Source organism: Dipteris shenzhenensis, chromosome 19 (genome assembly GCF_047967505.1).
Source record: "Dipteris shenzhenensis isolate YYH24624 ecotype China chromosome 19, Dip_SZ_1.0, whole genome shotgun sequence".
NCBI classification, from domain to species: domain Eukaryota; kingdom Viridiplantae; phylum Streptophyta; class Polypodiopsida; order Gleicheniales; family Dipteridaceae; genus Dipteris; species Dipteris shenzhenensis.
Genome location: NC_141614.1, coordinates 13,917,538 through 13,944,695, shown reverse-complemented (window position 1 = coordinate 13,944,695; position 27,158 = coordinate 13,917,538). Strand labels below are relative to the sequence as shown.

General features: G+C 47.8%; 2 protein-coding genes across 2 annotated transcripts; both read right to left on the bottom strand.

The window, feature by feature from the left end:
- Nucleotides 1-65: 65 nt before the first annotated feature.
- Nucleotides 66-25,250, bottom strand: LOC147890119 (E3 ubiquitin-protein ligase DA2-like). Its single transcript, XM_087390453.1, has 7 exons — nucleotides 24,415-25,250; nucleotides 23,494-23,545; nucleotides 23,268-23,313; nucleotides 22,998-23,079; nucleotides 22,517-22,899; nucleotides 14,098-14,164; nucleotides 66-1,384 (listed from the first exon to the last, which is right to left on the bottom strand). The coding sequence occupies exons 1-7, from the start codon at nucleotides 24,604-24,606 to the stop codon at nucleotides 551-553; spliced, it is 1,656 nt and encodes a 551-aa protein (XP_087246579.1). The 5' UTR covers nucleotides 24,607-25,250; the 3' UTR covers nucleotides 66-550.
- LOC147890120 (uncharacterized) lies at nucleotides 2,348-5,102 on the bottom strand. Its single transcript, XM_087391008.1, is given in 4 exon segments — nucleotides 2,348-2,446; nucleotides 3,812-3,836; nucleotides 4,211-4,281; nucleotides 5,055-5,102. Coding segments are annotated over 4 exon segments (243 nt in total).
- Nucleotides 25,251-27,158: the final 1,908 nt, after the last annotated feature.

Here is a 27,158-nt window from a genome sequence, read left to right as displayed (position 1 = left end):
ATTGCTGATCATTGCAAAAAAGCTTATCCTGAGTACCTGATACTCTTCTGATATTTTGCTACTTTACTTCCATGAACTGTGAACATCGGGTTGATGATATTTTCCCTCCATGGCTGCAATATTCCCAAAAACACTCATCAATTAAAGATTGAATTCTGATCCTTTCCCCTGTTCTCTTTTCTGGGGTTGTTTTGAGAAGCTCCACACTGATATATAAACTATTCTTGGAGTGAACGCCCTCTTTCTTAGTAGTCCATATGACCACTCGAGCTTAAAGATTTGGACAAATAACTTGGCCTCTGATGGAAACGTTCACCAACAATCACAAAAACTATCATATAAGACTTATCCACAAGGCAAATAGCTGATTGGAAGCACAACCTGTGCCTTAATGCATTTGGCATCAATGTTCCAATCTATAATAGTCCCCATTGAATTGATTTGTTTCAGCAAATTGCCATAGATGTTCTTGCGCCAGACTCTGCAACAGACCAAAATGTGCAACTTGCTCAACACATTAGTCCTGTTCTCTTCTGTGCATTCAGAAAAGTCAGAACCGCCTTGATTGTGCCTGTGCCTCTGCAAGTGACAAAGCCATGGCCAGCATCATTTGCTCCTCAAAGCTCTCTGGAAGCATAGGAGCGGGCAGATTTAACCCAGGTGGATCACTGTTGCATTCTGCACTTGGAGGTGCAAGAATGTCAGGAGCTTCCCATGGCAACTCAGAAGCAGATGGTACACTGCTAGAAAAACTTGTACCCACCTCCACAGCCTCAGAGCTATGGTCTAGCATCCAATCAGAAATAGACCCCCTACTTCCCCCACGTATGTGTGGGGAAAGAGCTCTTCCACTTTCTAATGAAACCTCTATCCAGCTATTAAGCTCTTGCCCGCCAACCTGTCTCATTTCCTCTGTCTGACATTTCTCCCCAGTTTGCCCAAGTCGCTCCCTTTCCACGTCTCCACCTCTGTCTGCCTGCATGTAAGATCTCGAAGTAGCACAAGCAGAAGCAATCTCGCCACTACTGTTCTCATTGAGTGCCTCATGTGCACTGCTGTTTGCTAGGATGGAGTTCCCATCATCCCCTGCATTTGCTAGATCATTCCCACCACCCTGGCCACCTGCTGGAATCTGGGAGCCCCCTCCATTCCCAACACTAAGGACCTGCCGCTCTGCTAAAGCAGCAATGGCCCCAGCAAGCCCACCCATCACAAGGCTCCGACCTGTCACCTCTCTTGTATCACCAGAACCATGCATGTGGGAAGCAGCACCATGATCACTGTCAACCATGCAATTCGGATTAGTGTCAGTTCCTTGAAAGGCAGACATCTGAGAAATTCTCTGGGGAGCTGAAATGGGCTCCATCTGTTGCTGACCTTGCTCCTGTTTTTAAAAAAAAATGAAGGATTAAAACTTTCCTCAGTTCCATTGATATGCCACGAATTATTAACAGAATATAAAATTTAAAAGCATGCTTTCAGTGTCAATCATAACTCAGAAAGCATCTTTAATTGTTAACATGTTAGCTGGAGCCTGGGCAAGAAATTAACATTCTTGAACAATAGAACATGACAATTGGTGAAAAAGAATATGATGCTGCTGGATAGATTGCATACCTCAAAAGATGGCAAAAGTAGTTAGAAGAATAAAAAATATATGCTAAATTCAGAATCTAGAAGAGCTCTATAAGTTTTAGACTTTTCCAAAGAGAGGGATAGAGGAAGTACAGAGAATACTCTTCATGAAGAGTTTGCCAGTTCACTAGCATAATAATCAATGGATGTTGACAAATTTTGTTAAGAAGACCATTATAATCCGCCAACCCACAAAGGCATGTTAGAAACATGGTGGAGAGAGATGGAGAGAGAAGGTTAGGGTGTGAGGAAATGATCCATAAATGAAGACATAATGAATTGTTCCTAATCATGAGAACTACAAGCCTTATAGGCTACACACTCATACACTTGAACCAAGTGCATGTGGGATAAGTCTCATAGTGATACCTGGCACTCACACAAACTCACACACATGAACTAGTACTAGAACTCCTAGTACTATACACCAACACATCACATCACTGAACTAGGTGGTCAATATCATCACAACAAAGTACAAGACAACAACAAGGCAGAGTACCTCTTATTGACTCCAAATACATTCAGTTTGGAGGGACAACTCAAGGCTGAGAACCGTTATTGACTCAACACAAACACACATAGCATAGAGGGCCTAGAAAGCCCAATCCGTGTCATATGGATCCTCAAGAGAGAGGCCGTGAAAATAACCCCACCCCAGCTCCTACGAGCTTCCCCTCCCCCCCCACCGCTAGCTCTACCTCCCCCCCCCCTAGCTCCTCCCCTCGCCTCGACCACCCCCACCCCCCGCCCCTCCGCCCTCGCCCCCCGCCCCCCCTCACCCTCACCCGCCGCCCACCTCGCTGCTCCCCTCTCCTCGCCTCCGCTCTCACCCCCCTCGCCGCTCTCTCGCCTTTCTGCTCCCCTCCACCTCGTCCCGCCGCTCCCCTCCACCTCGCCTCTCCATCGCCGCCCCTCGCCTCCACTCTCCCCCCCTCGTCTCGGCCGCCCTCGCCTCTCCGCTCCCTTCCATCCCGCCCCCTTCCACCTCACCTCGACTCACTCAACCCCCCCTTGCTTCACCTCACCCCCCCTCTCGCCTCTCAGCCTCACCCGCCCGACCCCCTCGCTTCACCCGCCCCCCCGCCTCCTCTCCGCTCTCCCCGCCCCCCGCTTCACCTCTCCGCCCCTCGTCACTCCAACCCCGCCCCCCCGCCCTTCCGCGCCCCCCGTCCTCCCCGCACCCCGCACCCTTCACCCCGCCCCTCGCCCCCCTCACTCCGCCTCACCCGCCCTTCCGCTCCACTCCTCCACCCCACCACCCCCTCCCTTCCGCCCCGTCCCGCCTCACCCCGCTCCCGCCGCCTCTTCACTTCACCAACTCTCCACCCCCACTCCCCCCGCATCACCCTCGCCTCCCAGCCTTCCGTTCCTCTCCACACCCATGCTCCACCCTCCCGCTTCGACCCCCCCTTTTTGGGTGGCAGCCTGTTCCTCATCGAAAGCTTGCAGTTAGTCTTGGTGGTATGGCGGCTCCTTGCCCGGATCCGGAGACCCAGTCGGACCCTCCCTCTCCAGATGCCTACCGCGTTATCCTGACAGAGCAACAATCATCTCGTGTTCAGGAGGTTGCCATTGACTTTGCCCGTACCTCTGTTTACGGTAGAGTCATTGGACACTCTCCCTCCAAATCAGCCATCAGGGACTGGCTCCAGTCCACTCTCCTGCTAGAGGATGGCCATATTGAGGAGGTGGCCCTTATGGGAAGGGGCATCTTCTGGCTCAAACTCTCCAATGAGAAAGCTGCGAGCAACCTGATTGCCGGTTCCCCCACATCGGTGGATGGAAAGATTATCATGATAGTCCCGTGGTACCGTGGATTCAGCGCAGCGGATTTTGATGTTCGGTTCCGTATACCTCGCCACCCAGTGACACTAGTCTTTCCAGGTCTTGCTGCTGAGCTGTGGCCGATTGTCAGGGACTTGGGTTCCCACTTCGGCTGGGTTATGCACGACACTTTCGCCGACGCGGTGACTACGACAGGAGCCCCCCGAGTCCGTGTGGCTGTGGCAGATCCTGCGACTCTCCCTGCAGTGATCGAGATCGTGACAGATGCCGGCAGCATCACCCAGAGCATGATAGTCACCGGACAGCCAGGTCAGTGCCTGCGGTGCCACGGCTTTGGGCACTTGGCGGCTGCTTGTCCACGTTTCGCCAGCTCGTCTCGACCCCCCCTGCCCCCGCCCCCTCCGCCCCCCCCGGACAGCCACGTCAGGAGGAGCCGAGGCAGCCGGAGTCCGGTCCAAAGTTAGTGGGCGGTTGGACCGAGGTTAGAAGGAGAAGAGGAAAGAACAAGAAGATTTCGGATAAAGGCAAGGAGGCAGAGGTTACCCTTCCTGCAGCAGCACCCCAGAGACCTGACAGGCAGCCGCCCCAGGGACCTGGGAGAGCTTCTTCTTCGACGGCAGCCCGCCCTTCACAGCCTCAGATCCCCCTCTCTCCCGCTCCCCCGCCCCCTTCCACTCAGTCCCAACCCCTTCCCCACTTTCCCCCCTTCGCCCGACCCGCAGCTTCAGCCCCCGCCTCTTCTTCCTCAGTCTCCTCCTCCTCCCTCTCAGCCCCAGTTCCAGATGCATCCCCATCCCCCCCCCTCCCCCCATCCCCCCCCCCCTCCCCCCGTCCCCCTCGACTCTCCCTCAGAGTTAGCTGCACCGTCGGCTTCCCAGCCGAGGGCAGCCCCTGCTCCTCCTCCTCCACCTCCTCCGTTAGTCGCCTCCGTGGAGTTCGAGTCGCCTACCCCTCAGCCTCCTCCCCCTCCCCCCCCGTTGGCAGGACACCCGGAGTCTACACCACCACTGGAGCAGGCTTCCCTGTCCGCTAGCCCCTCAGTGGCAGACTCCGATGGGTCTCAGCTTCAGGAGAGAGAGCTTCCTCGAGACTTTTACAGATCTGGCCCCTGGGACTACTTGGATTGGCCGACCTTGGGACCTTCCCGGCTTGTCTCGACATCAGCATCTTCCTGCTCCGTAAAGGGGCAGATTGGAAGATTGCCGCCTTGGCCCCTAGGGATGGCCCTAGCTTCGCTTTCACGTTCCTCAGCGATGGCACCGAGACCTGGACAGACGACTCGGCTTGGGAGGCTCTCAGAGAGCAGACACACGCCCAGGTTTGCTCATGGATTGGCCCATCCGGTGGGCAGCTTCTCGAGACTCAGTGGTCCGAGGGTGATGTGCGCCTGCGGTGGCGTTGCGCTGCCAAACGCTTCCGACTGATTGTGATCCTCAGACCTCCCCTGTCATGGCCCCTCCCCCAGGATGTCAGAGCTTGGTCCCATCAGAAACTCCGAACCTTCTATGGGATGACCACTTCAGAGATCTCGAGTTGGCTCGAGAAAGCATTTGCTCATGGCACCAAAGGCCTCTCGCCTTTGCTGAAGGTGTTGAAGAACGGGCAGGACGACCCCGTCTCCCCCTCCAAACCTTCTCATAAGCGGCAGCGCCTGCACTCCGATATGTCTGCTTCCTCATTGACTTCGACCGCGAGCAGACAGTTGTTCGCAGCCTCCCATCCCTCTCCATGAGCCTACACCTCGTATCCTGGAATGTGAACGGGTTTCACTCTTCTGGCACCCGTGGTCCCAGGAAGCTCATTTTGCGACGGGAACTTCAGCCTGCAGTGATTGGTCGTTTGGATGTACTTCTGCTCCAGGAGCACAAGCTTTCTGCGGCTCATTCCCGTAGCTGCGGGAAGGTTCTCCCTGGACGTTCCTACACTTATTGGGAGCCCTCGATCAGCGCACAGGGGAGGAGTGGGGGTGTCTGTACCTCCGTGTGCGAGCAGTTAGCCCAGGGAGTTTTCGGTCATGGCACATTGATCCCAGGCCGGGCCCTTTGGGTAGGCCTGGATTTGGAGGGATCCAAAATTGGAATCCTCAACATTTATGCTCCCACAGACCTCCGATGCAGAGCCACTTTCTGGAGGACACTTTCAGGGATTCTTCCAGACATGGATTCCTGGATTGTTGGAGGTGACTTCAACAATCTGGAGACCTTGGAGGACCAGCAGGGCAGAGGTCCGGAGTTCACAGGTATGGCTCAGGCAGAGCAGTCAGCTTGGGACTCTTTCATCTTCGCGACAGGAGGGAGGGACAGTTGGAGAGACCCGTCCTTCCGGCGTTGGCACGGGAGCCTGGACTTCTCATGGGGCTTCCGCAGGGAAGGAGGCAGACTCCTAGAGAGGCTTGATAGATTCTATGTCAGTGATTGGGCCATCAGCAGAGGCGGTCAGGCGGGTATAGTTCCAGGGACGACACTTTCCGACCATGCGCCTGTGCTCCTATCATTAGATTCGGCAGCCCAGACCCTTCCCCCCCGGTCATTCAGGATTCCCGACTCCATTTTCTCGAGGGAGGACGTGCGCAGCAGTATTTGCAGTCTTTGGGACAGAGACTAGGGCGAGGGCGTGGATCTGGTTAACTCGGTTGCGCAGGCTTTGCAAGAGTCCAGCCAGATTTGCCAGCTCGCAGCCCTACAGGTTCGACAGGATTGGTGGGGCAGAGAGAGAGCTCTTCGGAGGGACCTCGCCTCCATTCAGCGACTCCAGCAGGCTTCCCCGGGCTCGGAGGAGCTTCGGATCTAGGCCCTTCGAGCCAGAGCCCTTCTGGAGGAGACACTCCAGCGTCGTTCAGAGTTTTCCTATCACGCCTCTCTCTCCTTCTGGGCCCGGAAGGGTGACCGGATGTGCAAGGAGTTCTTCAGGACACATGGCCAGAGAGCTGCAGGTGATCAGCTTCGGAGTCTCAGGACAGCGGATGGTCACATCGTTACGGATCCAGGGGAGGTCCTGGGGTTGGCCACTGACTTCTACAGGACCCTCTTCCAGCAGGAGCCGCTTGCCCCTCGTGCTAGTCGTGCCCGTGAGGAGGTGTGGAGGCACATTCCATCCCTGGTCCAGCCTAGCATGCAGGCGACGTTGTTGGCACCGTTCACCATGGATGAGATGTTGGAGGCCTTGATGGCCATCGACGGACAGAAATGCCCAGGGGAGGATGGGCTCTCCCGGGCATTCTTCACCTCCTTCTGGGACCAGATCCATCAGCCCCTCCTTGCAGCTCTGCAGGGGATTTTCAACAGCGGTCAGATGCCAGAGAGCCTTTCCTTGGGACTGATTTGCCTCATCCCGAAGGGAGGAGATAGACAGGAGATCCGCCAGTGGCGTCCGATCACTCTCCTTACCACTGCCTACAAAATCCTCGCCAAGATGATCAGTGCCAGAGTTCGGCCTCTACTCCCAGACCTCATCCATGACACTCAGACAGGCTTTGTCCAGGATCGCAGTATCTTGGATAATGTCTTCACCTTTTCAGAGGCGGCGGAGTGGGCTCAGCACAGCGGATCACACCTTGCCATTCTACTTCTCGACTTCGAGAAGGCCTACGATCGCGTGGACTGGTCCTTTTTGGAGGGGACTCTGGAGCGGCTAGGTTTCCCGGCAAGTTGGATTCAGGGTATCTCAGCTTTGTACAGGACAGCGTCTAGCAGGGTCATCATTGGAGGCAGGATGGGTGAGCGCTTTAGCTTGGAGAGATCAATGCGTCAGGGCTGCCCCCTTGCTCCTTACCTGTTTCTCTTCTTCGCCGAGGCCATGACTGACTTACCTTCGGGCGAGGTCCACAGGGATCAGGGGTGTTCGCCTTCCACTCCGGGAGGACACGGAGCTTTTGGACTCGGAGTACGCAGATGATACAGCCCTTTATGTCCAGGACGATGAGAGGATGCTAGAGAGGGTGCGGATGGCCCTGGAGGTCTTCTGCTCGGCCGCTGGTGCGAAAATCAACTGGAACAAATCAGTTGGTTTTCTCACAGACCCTGGGGCGTGTTCTCAGTGGGGGCGATTTCTGGGTTTCAGATGGATTCCACGGGGACAGACAGCTAGATACCTTGGCTTTCAGGTTGGCCTAGACATCACGCCAGCTCAGCAGTTTCTCCCGGTGCTAGACTCCATCCGACGGAAGCTGGCTTTCTGGAGCACTGCTAAGCTCTCTCTTGCAGGTCGTGCCCTGGTAGTTAACCAGGTCCTCCTAGCCACGGCTTGGTATGTGGCTTCCTGCTGGTGCTTCTCGAGATCCAGCGTGGCACAACTCAGGAGGTTGGTTCGGAACTTCCTTTGGTCCGGGGAGGATGGTCTTAGAGATACCAGAGCCAGGGTTGCTTGGCAGACAGTCATTACTAGGCAATTAATTCCTACGGCCAAAGTGTGCAACAAGAGGGCCAAAAGAGTAGTGCAATAAAAAATTGCTAATTTTAGCACAAGACTCCAAAAAGAGCAGAGAGTCCTCTTTTTGGGGGCAAGAGGCCAAAATCAGTTCCAAAGGAGCCAAATCATTAGTTGCGAGCTGCTAGAGCCTACCAAGTGCTGCCAAAGCCAAATCGCCATTTGCCAAGAGCATCCAGAGCTTGCCAGGGGAAATTGCCATCAGCCAGGGCCAGTTCCAATGCATCCACAGCCTGTCGAAAGAAATCGCAGCTGATCTAGGAGCCTGTTGCAGATTTCGATTTCTGCCAAGGTGTCTTCTTTAGATTGCGATTTGAGCTTCAGGTCTTCCGGGATGTTCCAAGTGGCTGCGACTTGTTCCAAGGCTGTTCCAGGTGATTGCGACCTGTCAACGTTGCTGTTGGAGATTGCGATTTTCTTTCCAGGCTGTCCAGGACCTGCAGAACCTTGCCATTTGATTCTGAGGAGCTTCTCGGTGTTGCTGTTGATTTTATTAACTTTCCAGGCGTGGGTGTTGTCTTCTAAGCTGCTTTTGGGACTGTGCCAGAGCAGAATCAACTTTTCTCTGCAAGATCTAGGGTTTTCCAGCCTCGGTGACCTATCCTTTGTAGATACTTGGTAGAAGAAGGCTTGCTTTTTGCCTGCTTTTGCCGTTCCCTGATTGGTTGCTGGCTAGTTATTGCGTTCGGGTTTCTTTCCTCGCGAAGAAAGGTTGATTTATGCCATTGGGCACTGGCTAGAGAGACTATAGATTGAGGCAACCTGTTTGGAAGTGCTGTGTTGATTGATTGCACCAAAGTTTCGCTGTTGAGGGCTTGCCTTGCAATTGTTCAACCGTGTCTGGCTGGTTGGGCACTTGATTATGCAATTGTAAGTGTGGCACAGCAGTGGATGCTTCTGGGAGTCTCTGTTGAATGCTTTGGTTGGCTGAGGACAGAGTGTTGTCTAATAATTGGATGCCATTTCACCATTTGAATTTGAGCAGGGAATATCATCCTGCTTCAACAACATGTATCCACATGCTTATTAAGAAATGAAATGTTTTCCTACTGTTCAGTTACGGTCAATGGGGACTAGGTCTAGCATTTGAGGGTGGACTCCCTTGCTGGAGGTTATGGGCATTAGTGACCCACAAGAGTGATGGCCTCTCTTAGAGAGGGACATCTAGAAACCACACCCCACCTGAGTACCCAAACATGGGACCAATCAAATGCACAGATTGCATATTGACCTAGGAACCATTCAAGAGAATGTTCCCTGAGCTTTGGGTGTGGGCCTGGCAACATGCCAAGAGTAATGGAGATACAAGATAAGACGACAAACAAATGAGCTCAGTATGGCTCAATTATGACCTTAGAGTACGTCAGTAGATAGTCCAAGCTGTTAGAAACCCGTGGGTGCGATCAGAATTGAATCTGACAACTTTGAAATTTTAGGGTTTTACATGTGGCAGACTGCCACATGGAATCTGAGCTGGCAAGTCAGTCCACCTGTCCCACACATGTGGCAGCATGCATGGCAGGTGGCAGGGCATGCAGGCCAAGTATCTGGCCCCATTTGGGACAAGTTGTGGACTGACCTCTTTGGGACTGCAGCCCACCAAAAATCTGGGACAAGTGTCCACCTTCCACTCTGGGCCTTGGGGGGGGGGGGGGAGCCTATAAAAGAAGGCCTCTCCCCTTCATTCCCTACATGAAAAAATTCGTCACTTTTCTTCTCCCTCCTTTTGGTTGATGCAGCATAACCTCTCCAGCTCCTTGGGTGCAGCCAGCTTCTCCCCAAGCCATTCTCTCACCTCAGCAGCACTCTCTCTACAACAGCACACTCTCTCTCTACAGTTCCAGCCCCTCCTCTCCAAAAATCTGCCCCCTCTCAGGTCTTCTAGAAGAGCAGCAGCATCCTCTCTCCTCCTCCTAGCCTGGAGCAGCCACAGCCCCTTTCTCTCTCCTGCTGCAGTCTTTCTCTCTCTATTGCAAAATTTCTCTCTCTACTGTTCCAGCCCCTCCCCTTGCAGAAATCTGCCTTTCTCTGCACCTCTAGAACAGCACATCCCCTCCCTTGGGATCAGCATTGGCACTCTCTCTCTACAGCTATCATTCCATAAAGGCTTTCTCTCTCTAGCCTACAAGCTGTTTTTCTGAGCTGTTCTCATTCGAGTCCCATTTCCACACTCTCCTCACCCAAGGGAGCTTCAGAGGGGTATCAAGGACTTCATCTACAAAAGGGTCAAGTCACGGAGGGAGTTTGTATTGTCAAGTTTATCTCATTTACAGCACTATTTCATGTTGTTTCTACTATCTTTTTAGAAACTAGTGCTTACCTCTAATGGCGGATGTGAGTGGTGATTGTTGCACGCTTCTTCCTTGTGGATTGGGCGAGCCAAGAGTTGAAACTTGAGCTTGGAGTCCTCCTTTCTGTTGTCTACCTTGTACATATGCTCTTGAGTCTTGTATCTAAGTCCTAGGCTTTCACTGAGTTCATTAATTTGGAAGGTGCATTGCACCTTGGTCTTGTATCTCCATTTTCAAGAATAAAGTGAGCCTCGATAAGGAGGGGCCGTCTTGGTCCCTCGATCATATTGCAATTTCCAATGATGTCACTTTGTGTTTAAGCTGTATAAGTCTTAATTCCAGCTTAATTGCAATCTCTTAAATTCAAGTATATGTGTTTGGTAACTCGCAATCATTTTATTTCAAACACCTTTGCAAAATCCGTTGTCTGAATTGATAGAAAGCACCGAGTAGTTTACATGGCTTTGAATGAAATGATTGCGAGTTGCCAAACACATATACTTAAACTTAAAAGATTGCAATTTAAGTTGGAATTAAGACTTATACAGCTTGAACACAAAGTGACATCATTGGAAATTGCAATATGATTGAGGAACCAAGACGGCCCCTCCCCCTTATCCAGGCTCACTTTATTCTTGAAAATAGAGATACAAGACCAAGGTGCAATGCACCTTCCAAATTGATGAACTCAGTGAAAGCCTAGGACCTAGATACAAGACTCAAGAGCATATGTACAAGGTAGACAACAGAAAGGAGGACTCCAAGCTCAAGTTTCAACTCTTGGCTTGCCCAATCCACAAGGAAGAAGCCTACAATAATCACCACTTACATCCAACATTAGAGGCAAGCACTAGTTTCTAAAAAGATAGTAGAAACAACATGAAATAGTGCTCTAAATGAGATAAACTTGACAATACAGACTCCCTTCGTGACTTGACCCTTTTGTAGATGAAGTCCTTGATGCCTCTGAAGCTCCGTTGGGTGAGGAGAGTGTCGAAATGGGGCTGGAATGAGAACAGCTCAAAAAAACAGCCTATAGGCTAGAGAGAGAAAGCCTTTATGGGATGATAGCTGTAGAGAGAGTGTGTCAATGCTGATCCCAAGGGAGGGGATGTGCTGTTCTAGAGGTGCAGAGAAAGGCAGATTTCTGCAAGGGGAAGGGGCTGGAACAGTAGAGAGAGAAATTCTGCAATAGAGAGAGAAAGACCGCAGCAGGTGAGAGAAAGGGGCTGTGGCTGCTCCAGGCTAGGAGGAGGAGAGACGATGCTGCTGCTATTCCAGAAGACCTGAGAGGGGGCAGATTTCTGGAGAGGACGGGCTGGAACTGTAGAGAGAGTGTGTGCTGCTGTAGAGAGAGAAAGTGCTGCTGAGGTGAGAGAATGGCCTGGGGAGAAGCTGGCTGCACCCAAGGAGCTGGAGAGGTTATGCTGCATCAACCAAAAGGAGGGAGAAGAAAAGTGACGAATTTTTTCATGTAGGGAATGAAAAGGAAAGGCCTTCTTTTATAGGTTCAGCCCCCGCCCCCCCCCCAAGACCCAAAGTGGAAGGTGGACACTTGTCCCAGATTTTTGGTGGGCTGCAGTCCCAAAGAGGACAACCCACAACCTACCCCAAATGGGGCCAGACACTTGACCTGCATGCCCTACCACCTGCCATGCATGCTGCCACATGTGTGGGACAGGTGGACTGACCTGCCAGCTCAGATTCCACGTGTCAGCTGCCACGTGTCACTCCCAAAAACCCTAAAATTTCAAAGTTGTTAGAATTCAATTTTGATCGCACCCACGGGTTCCTAACAGCTTGGACTATCTACTGACATACTCTAAGGTCATAATTGACCCATACTGAGCTCATTTGTTTGTCGTCTTATCTTGTATCTCCATTACTCTTGGCATGCTGCCAAGCCCACACCTAAAGCTCAGGGAACATTCTCTTGAATGGTTCCTAGGTCAGTATGCAATCTGTGCATTTGATTGGTCCCATGTTTGGGTACTCAGGTCGGGTGTGGTTTCCAGATGTCCCTCTCAAAGAGAGGCCATCACTCTTGTGGGTCACTAATGCCCACAACCCCAAGCAAGGGGGTCCACCCTCAAATGCCCATAACCCCAAGCAAGGGGGTCCACCCCATCAACCGTAATTGAACAGTAGGAAAACATTTCATTTCTTAATAAGCATACTATTGAAAAACAAAAGAAATATTTTCAAGCAAGTGGATACATGTTGTTGAAGCAAGATGACATTCCCTCCGCCTTTCATTCGGTTGTCCTCAACTAAAATGCTTTCTCATAAGCATCCAGGATTTCAGGACACTCATGAAATGTAGCTCTATCCACCCATTGGGCATCGGTGGATGGGAGCCCTCTGAACTTCAAAAGGTACATCTTGCGAGTCGTGCCTTGACGTCCCGTAGTGAAGTTATGCAGAATAATCTGCTCTGGGATCAACAAGATCTCAATGTCCTCTACTTCAGGTGCATCATCCAGTGTGGGCTCTTGAGGTGGTTCCCCAATGAAGGGTTTCACCAAGCTTACGTGGAATACATCATGGATCTTCCAATGCTCTGGAAGTCTCAATCGGACTGAGACATCATTTATTACCTGCAACACCTGAAAAGGACCATAATATCGAAAGGATAGCTTGAAGTAGATGCGCTTTTGCCCACTTTGGTTTTTAATTGGGCTTTCTCAAATTTCAATAAGACCCATTGGCCTTCTTTCACTGCAAACGCCCTCCGTCTTTTATTTGTAGCTGCTCTTTGTTTCTCCTCTGCCTTTTGAATGGCTGCTCGAACCGTGGCATAAGCAGAGTCATAATCCTCCACGAATTGATCAGCGGCAAATATTTTCTCTTTTGTTTGCATGAGTGGAGTTGGTAAAGATCTATCATATACAATTTCGAAAGGCGCTTTTCAAGTGGAGGAATGAATTGTGTTATTATAAGCAAACTCCACAAGAGGAAGGAATTTCTCCCAAAAGGTTTGCTGGTCATGCGCATAAAATTTCAGCAAATCCAAGAGTGTACTATTCGTAACTTCAGTTTGGCCATCCGTTCGAGGATGAAAAGCTACTCCAGACTACCGAGGTTGGAACTAGGGTCATCCAAACGGCTGGGTAAGAGCGGAACCAATACATGGTATGCAAGTATATCCACATGGTTTGCCAATCACGGTATTCAGATGGACCAGCTTTCCCCTTTTAGTACACAACATGGATGCACCGCCTAAATCAATCCCACGAGATGATATTAACCATATCATACAATTAGATCTCCTCCAACTCCATACATCTCGGACTTGGGGAGGGGACTTGGAGTTCCTTGGAGGAGGAGCTAGCTGATATGAGAGCAGTCTGGATCTGGAGATATAGCCGACACGGCGCTGCCAATTGAGGGATGCAGAGACCACGCACGATGCGAAAAGTGACTAGAGCACACACGATCGAGGTCCAACCTATCTCAGCTTTCCTTAGAGGAGACCGCCAGAGATGAGGCAGCACTCTTGACATGCCTGACGGATCCAAAGATCGAGAAGACCATGTCCTCCGCCACAGCATGAGACAACCCAACAGACGCAGATTCGAGATATTTTTTACAGCTCCCCGGAGAGCCACCATGGTGCTGGGATTTGGCTTTTGAGTCCCCGCTTTCAGTTTGCATTTGAGTTTTACTTGAGCTCTTGAGTTCTTTAGCTTAGCACAGTACTCAGTATGGGCCCTAGTGCGCCCTTTTCTTCAGCCCATTGAGGCTTGTATGAGTTATTTACTCTTGGTGTACTTTGTCCCATAGGCCCACAAGGCCTCTCGAGGATGTTAATCTCTCTCTCTCTCTCTCTCTCTCTCTCTCTCTCTCTCTCTCTCTCTCGCGCACGCGCATGCATGTAAACACACAAATATGCCTCTACGTCCAAGAGAAACATTCACTATCTCATTTAATTCTGATTTTGTGCACAATCCAGCTATACCTGAATAGATAGCCATATGGCCTCCATCACCATTATGTCCTCCAAATCCAAATCAAAATCATCGTCTCTGCAATAGCCACACAACAATGACAATTGTTTCATCAATCAATGCCTCATCAACACAAACCTTATTAAAAACTGTCAAAAGAAATTTATAAGGTTCATCAACAAGATATACCTTCATAAGACTCCAGTATATCCAATTTTACAAATTAAATATTTTATAAAGCAAGTAAATTAACAAAGGAAAGAAGGAAGTTTGTAAGCAACTCTAAACAAAGTTATAAGTAAATCAGAAAATAAAAAATAAAAACCAACTTTGTGAGCAAAGCTGCGCTTGTGTTCTCATCAGTACTCAAGCATAAGCTGCCATCTAGGTTTCAAATGATTATGTAAACATGGTAAGGCGAAACCACACAAAATGTTCATTAAGCATGTTGACTTTTTGTATGTAACAATGCCTTTGACTATCTACAATAAATTCCCACTCTCTTATAGTTTAAAACTCATGTCCCATGCATTGAAGTACGCACTAAGCAACCAAAATTCTTCAAAGCTTACATGCACAACTCATCCCGATTCCCAACAAAAGACAAAAGTAGTCTCTCTCTCTCTCTCTCAGGGCTGCGCTGTTTTGCTTCTGTGTGGACCATAGATCCTCCTACTTTATGAAAGAGAGAGAGAGAGAATTCATTCCTTCAGGGAGAAAAAAGAAAGAAATAAAAGTCTTTCACAGACCGAAGGGCCTATGAGACTAAGAAAACCAGATACAATAAGCTGAATGCGTGGAGCCTCTGAGCAAACGCTAGTACAAAGTGTCTGAGCCCATGCCTCCCTTGTCCATGCCCTGGTCCTTGAAGCAGGCTCCCTGCAGCTCCAATCTGCTCCTCAGATGGACTACTGGTGAGTGAGTTGTAAGGCCCCATAGGCCCCCTTTATATATGGGAAATCCCCTTCCAATACCACCGAGCAGCCAGCCCCAATCTGGCCGACAGGACCAGGTCTGTAAACCGACCTGGTTGGCTGGCTTAAACCAGCCCAACCAGGCCCTAAGTCAGCCGACCCTGTAAGCTCCTCCCCCTGGTCTGTTTTGCCTCTTTCCAGGCCCTCTATGCAGGCCCACACCTGCCCATTTGCTGCTACTTGTAGGGCGCCTTCTAGCATCATCAGATCTGCCTCTGTCCACGGCATGTTCCCTCCCCAACACAGGCTCAAACTCTGCTGCAGCCCATCGCAGACATGCTCCTGCTGTTCCACGTCCTGTCAGGCCTCTTCCAGCCCACGAACCTCCTGCAAATACATCCATACATGCTGACGCAGGTATCTGTACTGCTGTTGACGACATCGCTGCTGCCGTCGCCCTGTTCCAGCCTGTTTTCTGTGTGCAGATCTGGCTCTCCAGTCGTAGACAGCCGCATGGCATAGCCCTGCCAGATCTGCCCTCCGGGAGATGCTCCTTCTGCCAGGTATTGTTTCCTTTGTGCTGCCCACATGGCAGCCTGTTTGCTGCCCATGTCTGACATGACCCCGCAGAATCTAACCCACCAGAATCATGCACAGGCACCTCAATCAGCCCGACCACCTCGGAGCTCGTGGGCTACAGCTCGACTCATCCATAGGCTCGTATCTAACCCAGGTGTCCCATACCACCTGAGCCCGTCTAGAGGACCTTCGATACGCCACCTATGATCCACCATGTAGATGGCTAGAGTCCTGACCAGGGTCCAAGCCCCATCCATCATTTGAGGAGCGCTCAACTCAACTGCCACAACAGCACTGCCCCTCCCTCCATATAGAAGGAAACCCGCTGTAGATAGCATGACGCTATGAATAGCTCCCTCCATATAAAGAGAGCACTATATATGAAGCAATCTCTATATAGAGCAATCTCGGCTACAAATACCCATCCAGCCCTTTGCCCAGCCCTTTGCTATCCCATAACCCACGTTCACGGTTCAACTGCTATCCAACCCTAGGTACACCATGCACATGACACTCTCCCCTTTCTCCAAGAACTCACTCCTGAGTTCACGAGAAAGCCCGAAAACTCTCTGAGAAAGTCAGTCAATGCCAATAACAATACTCTGACTATCCATTTGAGTGTGGTATACTTTCCATGAGACTCTAATCAAAGAGAATCTCAGGCCAAAGACAACCTTTGATAACCAACTCAAGGAAGTAAATCGCTCAATCTAAACGAGGTTACATAACTTCAAGTATTATTCTCGAGAAATCAAGTAACTCTTGAATCACAGAGTTAGTTCCTTTGACATATCCATACACAAGCATGGTAAAATCTTGGTACCTAAAGGTTAATGATTCTGTCAACCTAGTTCTGACTTGGTTATGGGGAAAAATATTCACCATGCTGAATACCCTTGAACTCAAAATCTTAGGATCATATAAGGGAATCATTGTTCTAACAACCCCATCAATGGAACCCCTCGAGGTCAATTTTTAAGTTGCAATTTCTATCAATCCTAATTCCTGAATTACTTGGTATTCATGAAGAAAATCCATCAACTGAATACCCTTGTAAATCAAATTCTTGGGTTGAAATACATGACAGACTTTCCATCCCAAAACTATTAGGTATCCATCTTTCCAAGTATCATGCTTCAAATGAAGGATTCTCTCAAAATAAACGCCAAGTCCTAGACTATCAATGGACAAAATCCTGACCAAAGATATGGTCCCCTGATCCATCCTCGGAATGCCCCTACATGAGGATAATCAATAAAAATTCAGGCTATATCTATTCAATTTTACCTTCTAGACATGCAAATAGTCAACTATCATAGGAATAACATCCTATGGAATCCAGAGATTACGGAAATATGCAATCCGAGATCTCTCAAAACAAGATCCACTATTGGATATCCTGTATAAACTTGTGTACAATAAAACCGCTCCTATCACAAGATGATCCAGTTCTTAGGATCTCTAACCTTGGAACACCCTGTTCCAATCAAGGCATGACAGACCATCATCACGATAGATGTGGTAACCCTCCCTGAGATTGAGTCTAGACTATGGAGCTCCAAGGTTGAACCCAAAGATACATGGCTACTCTCAAAGGTAAAGAATCCTAGTTAGTCGTTGTAAAGTGTCTAAGCAACTTGCCCCCAATTCAATTCATCCTACTTGTACCTCATCCTAGTAGCCCTTAAGTATTGCTCCACATTGGATTATACCATCACATCAAAGAATCTTAGATGTAACCATAGTTTTTTCCATACATTATCATACACATATTGCATACGAGTACGGAAGTATGATTGGAGTATGGATCAGCTCTTGGGTTTGAATCATACATGACCCTAATTTTACCCCCAAATAAAACCAAGAAAATATACATTGTACACATTTAATTGATAGAGAGCTACAAAACTTTCAACTTTAAACTTGTATTAATTTTGAAGTCAAGAGACTAATAAAAAAATGTTTTCATAATGCCCCCCCCCCAAAAAAAAACAAGTATGATCGGCTGTACCATACGCGTACGGGATAATTATTTCATATGCATATGGTTTAGCTAACCATACGCGTATGGACCCAACTATGGATGTAACATACCTTAGTGTCCCATACCACCAAGATATACTGTAAGTAAAAAACTTGGTGGACAATATGAGTGAATTAGGGTAGCCAATCCCTCTTCAACTCAGACAATCCCAGATTGAGTTACGGTGGCACATCCTGTTCTCAATCCTTGTCTTAATGTGATTATAATATATATCACCCTCTTGTGTCACAATACCCCAACCAAAAGGTCAGAGAAGAAAACAAGTAGGTACTGTCCCTAACGATCTGAATCATGTCTAGCCATGACCTCGGTCTAAAAAAGTAAGAATCGGAATGATCCCCCCGTTGGACATGACTCAAGAAGGTATTCAAACAAGACTCGACCTAGTCTAATAAATAAGAACCTTCAAAAGTCAAAAGTGTAACTCAAATAAACATTATTACCCACAATCACATCGAAATCAAATTCCAGGGTACCCAATCCCTCTTCAACTCAAACAATCCCAAATTGAGTTAGGGTGGCAAATCTGTTCTCAATCCTTGTCTTAATGTGATTATATCGCCCCCTTGTGTCACCATGCCCAACCAAAAGGTCACAGAAGAAAACAAGTAGGTACTATCCCTAACGACTCCTGAATCCTATCTAGCCATGACCTCGCTCTAAAAAAGTGAGAATCGAAATGATCCCCCTGTTGGACATGACTCAAGAAGGTATCCAAACAAGACTCGTCCTAGTCTAATAAATAAGAACCTTCATATGTCCAAAGAGTAACTCAAAGAAACATTATTACCCACAATCACATCGAGATCAAATTCCAAATAGAAACTAAACAGGAATCTATTCGCCAAGATTCTAGAAAGAAATATCCAATTGTCTTTGCTAACTCCAATTTTATATGTAACATATACTCAAGCATCATTGATGTTCCATATATCTAAAAAGCGTCAAGCTATATGAAAGAAAAGTACATATTATATAATTTGAAAAGAACCATCAAATTATAAATGCCATCACAATTTGTACAAAATTGGGGACCTTCTCAACCAAAAGCGGTTCAAGGATCTAGCCAAGCCAAAAAAATAAGTGGGTGATGGCCAAAACTGAGGATCTAAGACTCTTCATCGCTTCTCAATAATGCAGAAGCGATACAAAGAGTCTAAAACATGTTGTCTACATTTAGGACAGCATGAACCTTCTTCAAAGTACTTCTAGAAGTGAGGGTTTTTGTAGTTGTGAAGAGCTGCCCACAGTTAATCCATCAAGGAATCCATGTGCTGAAGTGATGAAGTGAGCGAGAAGGGAATCCCAGGTATATAAATAGCCAGGAAGGACCATCAAAAGCTGGGCGAATTCCGGGTGGGTGCTTGTTTTAGTGCAAGTGCTTTTCCTGCTAGAGAAAAACAAAAAAGCAACCTGCTTTCTGCTATTTTTGGCCCAAAAAACAGTCTCGCTTTTTATAAAACCAAAACTCGCTAAAATAGCCATACCCTCCTTTCAAAGCCAAGCTCCTAGCCCTAATCTCATCGCCCTTGTTCCTGATGCCTGAATCGACAAAACAAGCCGCTCTCTGGGCTTATGAACTCTCCCTTTTTCCTCCACCTTCTAGGGTAGGAAACTCATCCTCGAGAACCTAGAGCGAATTCTCTCCCTAACCAGCCAACTCTCACGCTAGCCCACATAGACAATCGCATCAACAACCTAGCGTGCGAAATTCTAGCCCAAAAACGAACCATCCCCATATCTCATGCTGATATCTCATCGCCTGCCCTACATAGCAACCAAGAGAAAAGCACACAGCCCTTGGTCATCTATTTCTTCCACAACTCTCCCAAACACATGTGCATCAATCAGCCAACGATTCAGCCCATACATGAGTGAAAATTCAGATTTGCAGGAGCAATCTAAAAAACTTACCTGGAAGACATCTTTGCTATATACCTCGCATTGATTCAATCGTGATAGGATGGCTCTGATACCAAATGACAGGATCTAGCCCTATCACTCACCTAGAATCTCATCCTCGATCCAACCAGAATCACCTCGATCCTCCCGACCACCCTCGAGCACATGGGCTGCAGCTCAACTAACCCATAGGCTCGTATCTAACCCAGCCGTCCCATAGCACTTGAGCCCATCCAGAGGACCTTTGATACGCCACCTATGATCTGCCATGTAGATGGCCAGAGTCTAGACAAGCCCCATCCATCAATTGAGGAGACCTCATCTGAACTGCCGTGCACTGGCCCTCCCTCTATATAGAAGGAAACCCACCATAGATAGCATGACACTATGAATAGCTCCCTCCATATAAAGCAAGCACTATATATGAAGCATTCTCTATATAGAGCAATCTCGGCTAAAAAGCCATCCAGTCCTTTTCTATCCCATAACCCACGTTCACCTCCTATCCAACCCTAGGTACACCATGCACATATGTGGCAGTCCCCCTCTCTATCGTTTTCTTTGTGAGCTTGCTGCCCACATGGCAGACTAGGTACAGCCTGTGTGGCAGCCCCCTCTACATGATTTTCTCTCTGGGTTTGCTGCCACCAAAGTGTTGAACCGTAACCCTAAGTTCACCTCCCTCACACACTCCTCATTGGGGGCTGGAGGTGACTTCTCCAACAGAATCCTATTTCAAATGACCTTGCAACAGAGACTCAATGCCATGAGTATGAGGGTGACAACCAAGAGATGTTGAGTCTAATCATTAGGTCCAAAGAGGATCCCTCCTTCCCATATGACCTTGGGGGTCCACTTTATGTGACACCATCGTAGATGGTGACCGCCAGTCTAAGCATCCTAGGATATTCCAGCAATTTAGGATTGAGGTATTGATGATTGCATGGATGTTGGCAGAGATTCAAATCAGAATTCTTGTGTTGATGATGATAACCTGTTTTGGGACACCCAATCTGATCTGTACAGCATCTGTCCTGAGGCATTCACAGGAGCTCACATGGGACCTCAAAGTGCCCAAACACTCAGACTAAAAGGGGCAATTTATGGCAGACCTATTCGTATCTTGGTGGATAGTGGGAGCACCCTCAACTTCATAAATTCCAAGTTTGTCATAGCAGTCAGGTTGCATCCTGCAGAGATTGATCATGGCCTGCAAGTACAAGTGGCTAATGGGAAGCATACTCTCAGTAGGTACTGTTGTCAGGTCACCCAACCGTGGTTCAGAACAACAGCCCATGATTGAGAGCAACCAGATCATGCTAAGATCCCCTTCAACTTTTTATGGGGCCTTTCAACCACGGTGCTCAAGACTTGAAAGCCGCTCAGGACTTGAGCCTCAATCAAACAGTAGAGTCGGGAGCCCTCAATCGACCGACAGTCGCTTGATTTCTAGGGCTTGTCAACAGTCAACATCCGACGTCACCTGATTTCCACAGGCGTCGCTTGATTGCAAGCCTTCAAGTTGACGTTGTGTAAGGCTTGGACAAGGGGGCATCCACTGTTCAGGCGCTGTCACCATTCAAGCGAGCCGCTGACACAAAGGATTGACATGGCTAAGGGCAGCTCTCTCCATTGGTGCATAGCTTTCTCCATTTAGGACCCATTGCTGTAAAACAACACTCGGATGCTCTCCATCAGCAGTGCCAAGGAACTCTCTCCAAGGCCTGCCTATCTGTGTTTGGGTCACTACGACATTCAAGATGAGGGTGAAAGGGGAAACAAAGGTGCTAGGGTCAGAGCTCTAATACCAATGTAGAAAAAGGGGTAGACAGAAGCTTAGAAAAAGGGGGGGATAGAAGAGCAGAAGGGAGAGAGAGAAAGGAGAAGAAGGACGGAGACTTAGTAGGAGAGAGAGAGGAAGAGGTGGGATGTCATCACATCTAGATATATGTACAAAGGGTGGAGAGGTGGTCCCCCTCCACACTCTCTCCTTTTTACTCTCTAGGCCTAAACATCCCCTAGCAAAATTAGCCTAACCCTCACTAACTTGGCCCAATCTTGGCCTTCATTACACTCTCGAAGGAGAAGTATTATGCCAATACATGGTCTACTCAACAAGCTTGAGAAGATGGATGCAAGCAGGAAACCACACAAAGCCATGGAAATGTCCAACGGGCATTTAAGCTGCAAAATAGGAACCAGCTCACATGACCTAGTGGTGGAGAGGGGCAGGTGTGCAAGACCCAGGATCCCAAGCGATGCAAGAATCTGCTAATTGTGCCCCACAGGGGAGGTAGAAAATAAGCAGCATGTGCTCCTAAAGACCCACAGGAACCACCTGAAAACCCACCAGCCAAAAAGCTGGGAAGCTACCTAAAGGAAGACTTGGAACACCACGGCAAAGTCCTCAGACTAGCAAACAAGTTAGCTACGCAAGTCCTCACAACATAGCAAGCTTTGTAAAGATTTCTTTCATTGGACGTAAAAGACCACTATTAGTTATTGCGGTCACCCGTCCCATAGATCTTTAAGGGTCTCAAGCAGACTCTAATACAATTCTATTCTTCTCTCTCTCTCTCTCTCTCTCTCTCTCTCTCTCTCTGTGACGAATGGTAAGCTTTCCTCACACACACACACACACACACATTTTCCAAATCAGACGAACACTAAACTTGTCACATAGGGACAGCTCATCAATACACAGACTGAAAGAATCCATTAGTCAAAGAAGACACTATGAGTTGATCAGTACAGCCCATGCACAAGTGCCAAGAGGAAAAATAACCCATGCCCTCAAAAAGTTAATCCTAGTTAAGTTGGTACATCGAAGGAGCCTTGAACTAAAAGTTTCATTGGATTCCATACCAAAGAGGGGGAAAAAAACATCATACATAATATTGCCCACTTGACCTGCCATTATATGCCTATGCAGATTAATCCTCCCCCCTTCAATTATGCACATCCATGTAAAGAACATGTCATTATTTAGACCTGTGAAAGCGTGTAAATGAAGGTCCTTGAGCCCGGCCATGCACAACAGCTCCACCTTCAGAAACAGGTTCTGTGTCTGGATTGGCCAAATTCCCGGCTGGTACTGATGTAAGATTGGTTGAATCATGAGGTTGGGTATCAGAATCAGTATCAACCGCAGAATTTAGATCCTGCACACTAGTTGAGACAGGTTCTTGGTCCTCTGCGCCACTTAGGGACTCTGAAAAGCCATGCAAATTGGAAAAGTTCCACCTGAGGAGCTCTGTTCCCACAGGATTTCTACCATCCCGTAGATCGTCCTCTCTTCTCAACATGCGTTGCTCCTCATCATGGAGCTCCTTTCGACGAATTCTTATCTTTGCCTCTATAACCTTTTGCTCTTCCTGAGCCAAAATTTTAAACCCATTAAATTAATTCCCTGCTGTAGCAGTAATTATCAATGTACTGAATAGAGGGAAAAACACCGAAGAAGATAGCTTACAGCTTGCTCAACACCCTTCTCCTCTGCAGTTTTTGCTCCGCGATATTCTACTGCATAATTTGGAGTCTTACAAAATGGGCACCTAAAGTAGGAGTTAAGAAAACACACAGAAAAGAAGGCATGTTTGCTCCCAATATCTCATGGGATAAGTTGGCATCTAGAACTCAGAACATATACAGGGAAACCATGATTTATGGAACAATGTCCATGTCAGTCTTAAACCCTTTTTGCTAAACTTTTTGCAATGGCAATAAAAGTTGAAAAAGATACTGAGTAGGTCGAGCTGTGTGTGGAGACTTTATCTGCAAGAAGCATTCTGCAAAATCACCATAGCAGAAACGAATAAACCTGAGATATGACTTTTAGAACAAAGGATGTAAATAAACGAAACAAGCTTGGAAATAATATACACAATGTAAAAAACAAGAAAACCCAGCAAATTCCTTCTTCGAAAACATGCCCACAACAAAAAAGGGGATGACAAAGGCACGTGTACCTGTACAAATTCCTTTTGTGCAGCATTTGGACCTATTCAAGCTTGGATAAAACTGGCTCATACAAGAAAGAACCACCGGAACCACCAGTTAGCTTAATGCTCATCAGTTTCCTCATCTTTCAAGAGAAATTTATGCTCAGCAAGCTTTACAGATCGGGCAGCTCACAAAAAAAGTATAGATTTCAAAACAATTCCCAAGCCCACACAATTGAAATCAAACTTGAACACACGTAGTGGCTGTATCAAATTTAAAATCCAAATCACATCCAATTATAAATCATTTTTCTCATGAAATATATTATTTCCCAATTTAACACGTCAGAGACGGATGACGATGATGATAACGATAATAAGTCTTTTTAACATAGTAGCACACGCGAGTCACCTGAGAGACAGACAGACCGGGGGGCAGGGGGATGGGACACAGAGAGAGAGGGGGGGGGGGGGGGGGGGGGGGGGAGGGGGGGGGCCGCAATAGGTATTAGGAACACGCAACATTTTGCCTAGAGAATGACACAAAACTTCACAACATAATTGCAACCATACATTTGGTTTTCGAAATGAGGTGTAAATTATATGTTAGATTGTTGTGTTCATGGAAGCTAGGGTCAAAACGCATAGAATCTATTAATTGGCACCCAGACGACAGATGCATTAAGATAGACATTTTGGTAATCACACATCGATGTACAGATAAAACTGGCACTTGTCCGCAGCAACGGAAGGGGATGCCTAAACACTACCACTGAAAACCCCTTACAAGAAGCCTAGCTCGTAAGTTCCAAAAACTAACGTATCAGCGAACACGCAGTTCTGTGAGGGGGCCTTCCGAAACCAAAGCACTCAAATAAATTTCCGAATTTCAAAGACCTTGTTACAAGGGAAGCCGGCTTCAAAAAGTAGTGAATGGCAAGAGGTTACCAGGAAACAAATCGGGCACTCGTCAAGGTCGATCGCAGGATCTTCAGCGCCAGGAAAGCAGGGTGCCAACTTAGCATCTAAAATGAGTCGACGTAGTTTGCGGTGATCTACATCCCGGTGTTGATATAAACCTTGCGGCCGTGTGTACCTCTCATCGATCACGGTACGACGTCTCGTGAACTTGTTGCCCATATTGATGGCCCCAAAACTCCTATGTGTTCTGGGACTTCCAGACACGTGCGCAGGAAATCAGATAGCCTGGCAGCGCATGCAGTCGGGACATCGTGCTGTGAAGAACTTCTGGGGAAGAAAAGCTGAGCAGGGAGCAGGAGGGACATGGAGTGACAATTCGAAAGCTTGTGTGACTCCAGTTGAGAGGCTGAAGGGAGCAGAAATCAAGTAAAGCAAACGGCACTCGATGCGGAGAGGGTTAAATTCTCTGGCGTGGCTGTAGGAAAACCAGCGAATTGTAGAGGAAAGCATTGAATGATTGGAGGTAGAAGAAAGCTGGAGAGTGCAATGGAAGCAAGAAATGGGGGAAAGGGAGCATGTTTACTGTCGGAGGCGCGAATTCCGAGGCAGGGAGATCGGCGGAGATGCTGGGAAGAAGAGCCGTCCGAGCAAAGCAACAAAGGGAAAGCTTTTTTGGTGATAATGCAGGGGAACGAAAATGAACAGAGAGGGGAAGAAGGGGAGGAGAAAGGCAATTGGCAAAAGGAAGAAGTTCTGTTGCCACCATAGCCAAGCTTGCTCAAGAAAGTTAAAGGCCCTCCGAAACCCTAGCCACCATAGCCAACACAGAAACTCCAACAATTCCTTTAAAATGAAAACGACGACGAGAACAATGTTGTTGATGATGATGATGATGCTGATGCTGATGATGATGATGATGATGATGAGAAGAAAACCACTCAACCCCCCATCAACCCCCCATCAGGGTCCGTTCAGACCAGCCCCGTCACCAACTCTCGATGCTCACATTGTTCTGTCATCGCCAACTCTTGGTGTTTGGCACAGGTGTGGAAGTCGAACCTGACCTGCCGTTAGAGTCCCAGTAGATGGTGTCGCTGTCGCCGTAGATAGTGTCTTTACAGCCAGAGATGTAGCGAGTTGCTACCGGTGGGGCCCTTCCTACATGTACAACAATATTCGACAATGCATCCCATATTTTTTTTAGGTAGGCAAGAGATGTAGCGTGATGCTACCGGTGGTGCACTTCCTACAGGTGCAATAATATTCAACAATGCATCCCATATTTTTTTCAAGCAGGCAATATTGTGCCATCAAGTGAAAATTGGAGCTATGTTGCAGTCACATGTAGTGCTATTTTTATTAATTCCTAGCATCATCATCATCTTCATCTTCATCCTTGTCATGTGAATTTCATCGCGAAAATTTCTAGAGCTTCACTTGTCATCGCAAGTTGCTCATTTTGGCACTTGCAGAATCGCTTCTTCAATCCACTTCCTTCCGGGTTTTTAATCTCTTTTGCCCTTTTGATCCTTTCAAAATTGCTCTTTGAAAGGGTAGAACCAGCTCCAGTTTCAGTAGTTCTAGAGATCCTTGCATTGAATTTCGTATAGCTTTCATTGCTAATTCATAACTTATATATCAGATCTTCTGCTATTTTCACACATAACTTCTGTCAAACCATTGTATTCAATATTTATCCATGAGAGTAGCACGCTTGGTGGTGTTCAATAGCCATCTCGATGGCTCCTAATATCACAAGGCGGAACATAGGTCGGTGGGTTGAGTGAATGGTCTTGAATCCCCCCCCCCGTCCCCTTGGTTTGATGTCCCTCCTTGTCATCATCAACGGTAGCTTTGGCATTTTTCCTACAAAGGATGCCTCCTTTCCAACATTTTCCTACAAAGGGAACAGCCATGTCTCATTTCCAGCCCCTTGAGGCCGACATGGATTTCTGACCGTGAAGCGGATCTCCACTTTTTTTCCACCTTGCTTTGTTTGAGGCTGCTCTATGGTCTAAAACCCTTCCTTGGCTACAGAGCAGCGTGGCAACTCATGCAGGAATTGGAAAGAGCATCAAACACAAAGGCTCACTGGTGGCCCAACACTAACACAAAGAGATGAAAGCTAGGGGAGCGAATTGGATCAGATACCCCTAAAATCCTTACCATAAACAATATTACATCTGAACCCACACTTGTGAGGTTAACACTAGGTCCCAATTGTGCTTTGGCAACTTTGATCTTTTTCTATCTCTTCCATGTGACCGAAGCTATGCCTTTTTATACGAGTCCTCTTTCTTTCTTATTTTCCTCCAGAAGCAACATCAGTTGAAAACCGAGATAAGGGATCCTCTCACTAACCCAAAAAAGTATTTCAAAATTGCTACTTCTAGTGGAGAGGATCTGGAGAAATGGTTGACTATACAAAGATATACTAGCATGGACGAGAGGGTATGATTGGCAATCGTTAGCCTACCTAGCAAGACCCTTGTCACCCAAGGGCGCCAAATGCAATTGGCTCAAGGGGGATCACGGCCAAGCCCGTACCCATGAGGCCACCACTAGCTATTGTTAATTTGTACATGCTAGTAACTTATGTATATTGCAAAGCCATGATAAAATTTACCATGGTATTTAAGGATTGAGGTGTGACATCTACAACTAGGCAATAGGATTTGTGTCACCACATTGGATCTCTACCAAGTAAGAGATAAGAGGAATAAATAATAAATGATAGGGGCCTATGCAAATGGAGCAATCTTTGGAATGAA